At 36.9% G+C, this 1,657-nt stretch overlaps 1 protein-coding gene across 1 annotated transcript; it reads right to left on the reverse strand.

The window, feature by feature from the left end:
• Positions 1 to 267: 267 nt before the first annotated feature.
• Positions 268 to 1,400, reverse strand: LOC148253346 (uncharacterized). Its single transcript, XM_088223332.1, has 3 exons — positions 1,310 to 1,400; positions 662 to 774; positions 268 to 546 (listed from the first exon to the last, which is right to left on the reverse strand). Exons 1-3 carry the CDS (start codon positions 1,398 to 1,400, stop codon positions 268 to 270), a joined length of 483 nt encoding a protein of 160 aa, XP_088079458.1.
• Positions 1,401 to 1,657: the final 257 nt, after the last annotated feature.

A 1,657-nucleotide genomic window follows, 5' to 3' on the forward strand; every position in this document is an offset into this window, starting at 1 on the left:
ATTCTCCTAGGATTTTTCTCACGTGATTTTTTCCCCTATTTTCCATTTTTCCTTAAATTCGTTTATTTTAAAAAAATTGAAATTTAAATAATTAAATTAAAATTAAATAAAATCAAAATAGATAAAAATTAACATAATTTACGAATTACGATAATAAAATGCATAATAAAATAAATGAGTTCTGTGTGGCCTTAAGGCTCAAATAATTAGGGTTTTCAAAATACAAATTAAGCACAGTGGTGAGTGGGGTGTTACATCCTCCCCACCTTAGAGAAATTTAATCCTTAAATTTATCTCAAACAGGTCCAGAAACTTTTTCCTCATCTCGCTTTCCAACTCCCATGTCGCCTCTTCTAGTCTATGATGCTGCCATTCTACCTTTACCATGGGAATCATCTTGTTACGCAAGACCATGACAGTCCATTTAAGAATCTCTACAAAGAATTTCTCATAAGTCATATCAGCTTGTACTTGTGTCTCATCGTGAGGAATGATGTGAGAAGGGTCAACTTTTGAACATTGAGACATAAAAAACATCATGTAAACCTATAAACTCTCAGAGTATAGTAAGGCAGTATGCCACAAGTCCAATGCAATGCAACGATCTGAAAAAGTCCCACACATCAAGGGCTTAGCTTCATTTTTTTTCAAACTGCATTACTTGGTCTTCAACGTTGAATTCCAGGGGTGGCTTATGATTATCGATGTAAGTCTTCTGACAGCTCTGGGTAGTAGCCAAGTTCTTACGAATGATTGTAGCCTTCTTAACAGTCTCTTAGATGAAGTCCAGTCCCAAATGATGTTAGTTTCTAATTTCGCTCCAACAAGTGGGAGAACGGCAGGGCTACCGTACAAAGCTTCATACGGAGCCATGCTGATACTGGAATGATAATTGTTATTATAAGTAAATTTATATTGGAGAAGATACTCATATCAGTTATCGCCAAAGTAAAAAACACAAGCACGCAACATATCTTCCAACGTTTGGATTGTACATTCTGACTGGCCATCTGTTTGGAGATGATAAGTGGTGTTGAAGTACAATCCAGACCCTAAAGCTTCCTGAAACCTGTCCCAAAAATGAAAAGTAAACCGAGTATCTCAATCGAACACAATGGATGAGGGAATGCTATAAAGTCGAATGATCTCATCAATATAAAGATGGGCTAATTTGCTAGTAGAGTCAGTGGTCCTGATGGGCAAGAAATGAGCAGTCTTTATTAGTCTATAAATAATTACCCAAATAGCATTTCTACTAGAATAATTCTTGGGCAGTCCGGTGATAAAATCGATGGTTGCATGTTCTCACTTCCATTATGGAATTGGAAGGCCTTGTAACAAACTACCGGGTCTCTAATGTTCTGTCTTAATCCTCCAACATGTAAGGCATCGAGAGACATAGTCGACTATATCTTTTTTTATTCTCGGTCATCAGTATTGATGCTTTAAGTCTCGGTACATTTTAGCACTCTCGGGGTGGATAGATAGCTTAGAGGCATGGGCGGTTTTGAGAACATCCACCCTCATAGTGACAGGAACCCAAATCCGATTTTGAAATCTAAATAGTCCATCATCTGAAATCCTAAAATCAGGAAATTTGTAAATAAGAGAACTCACCTAGATTCTTGGTGAGTTCTTGATATGTGGACTGAGCTTT

This window comes from Carica papaya, chromosome 6 (assembly GCF_054855325.1).
Source record: "Carica papaya isolate Zhongbai chromosome 6, ASM5485532v1, whole genome shotgun sequence".
Classification (NCBI taxonomy): domain Eukaryota; kingdom Viridiplantae; phylum Streptophyta; class Magnoliopsida; order Brassicales; family Caricaceae; genus Carica; species Carica papaya.

What these genes read in the sequence shown, in the direction of transcription:
- LOC148253346 (XM_088223332.1), bottom strand. Translation starts at nt 1,400, where the DNA reads ATGTCTCTCGATGCCTTACATGTTGGAGGATTAAGACAGAACATTAGA. An exon ending in CTTCCAATTCCATAATGGAA is followed by an intron (nt 775 to 1,309) that starts GTGAGAACATGC and finishes ACTTCATCTAAG; the next exon opens with AGACTGTTAAGAAGGCTACA. An exon ending in AATTCAACGTTGAAGACCAA is followed by an intron (nt 547 to 661) that starts GTAATGCAGTTT and finishes GAGAGTTTATAG; the next exon opens with GTTTACATGATGTTTTTTAT.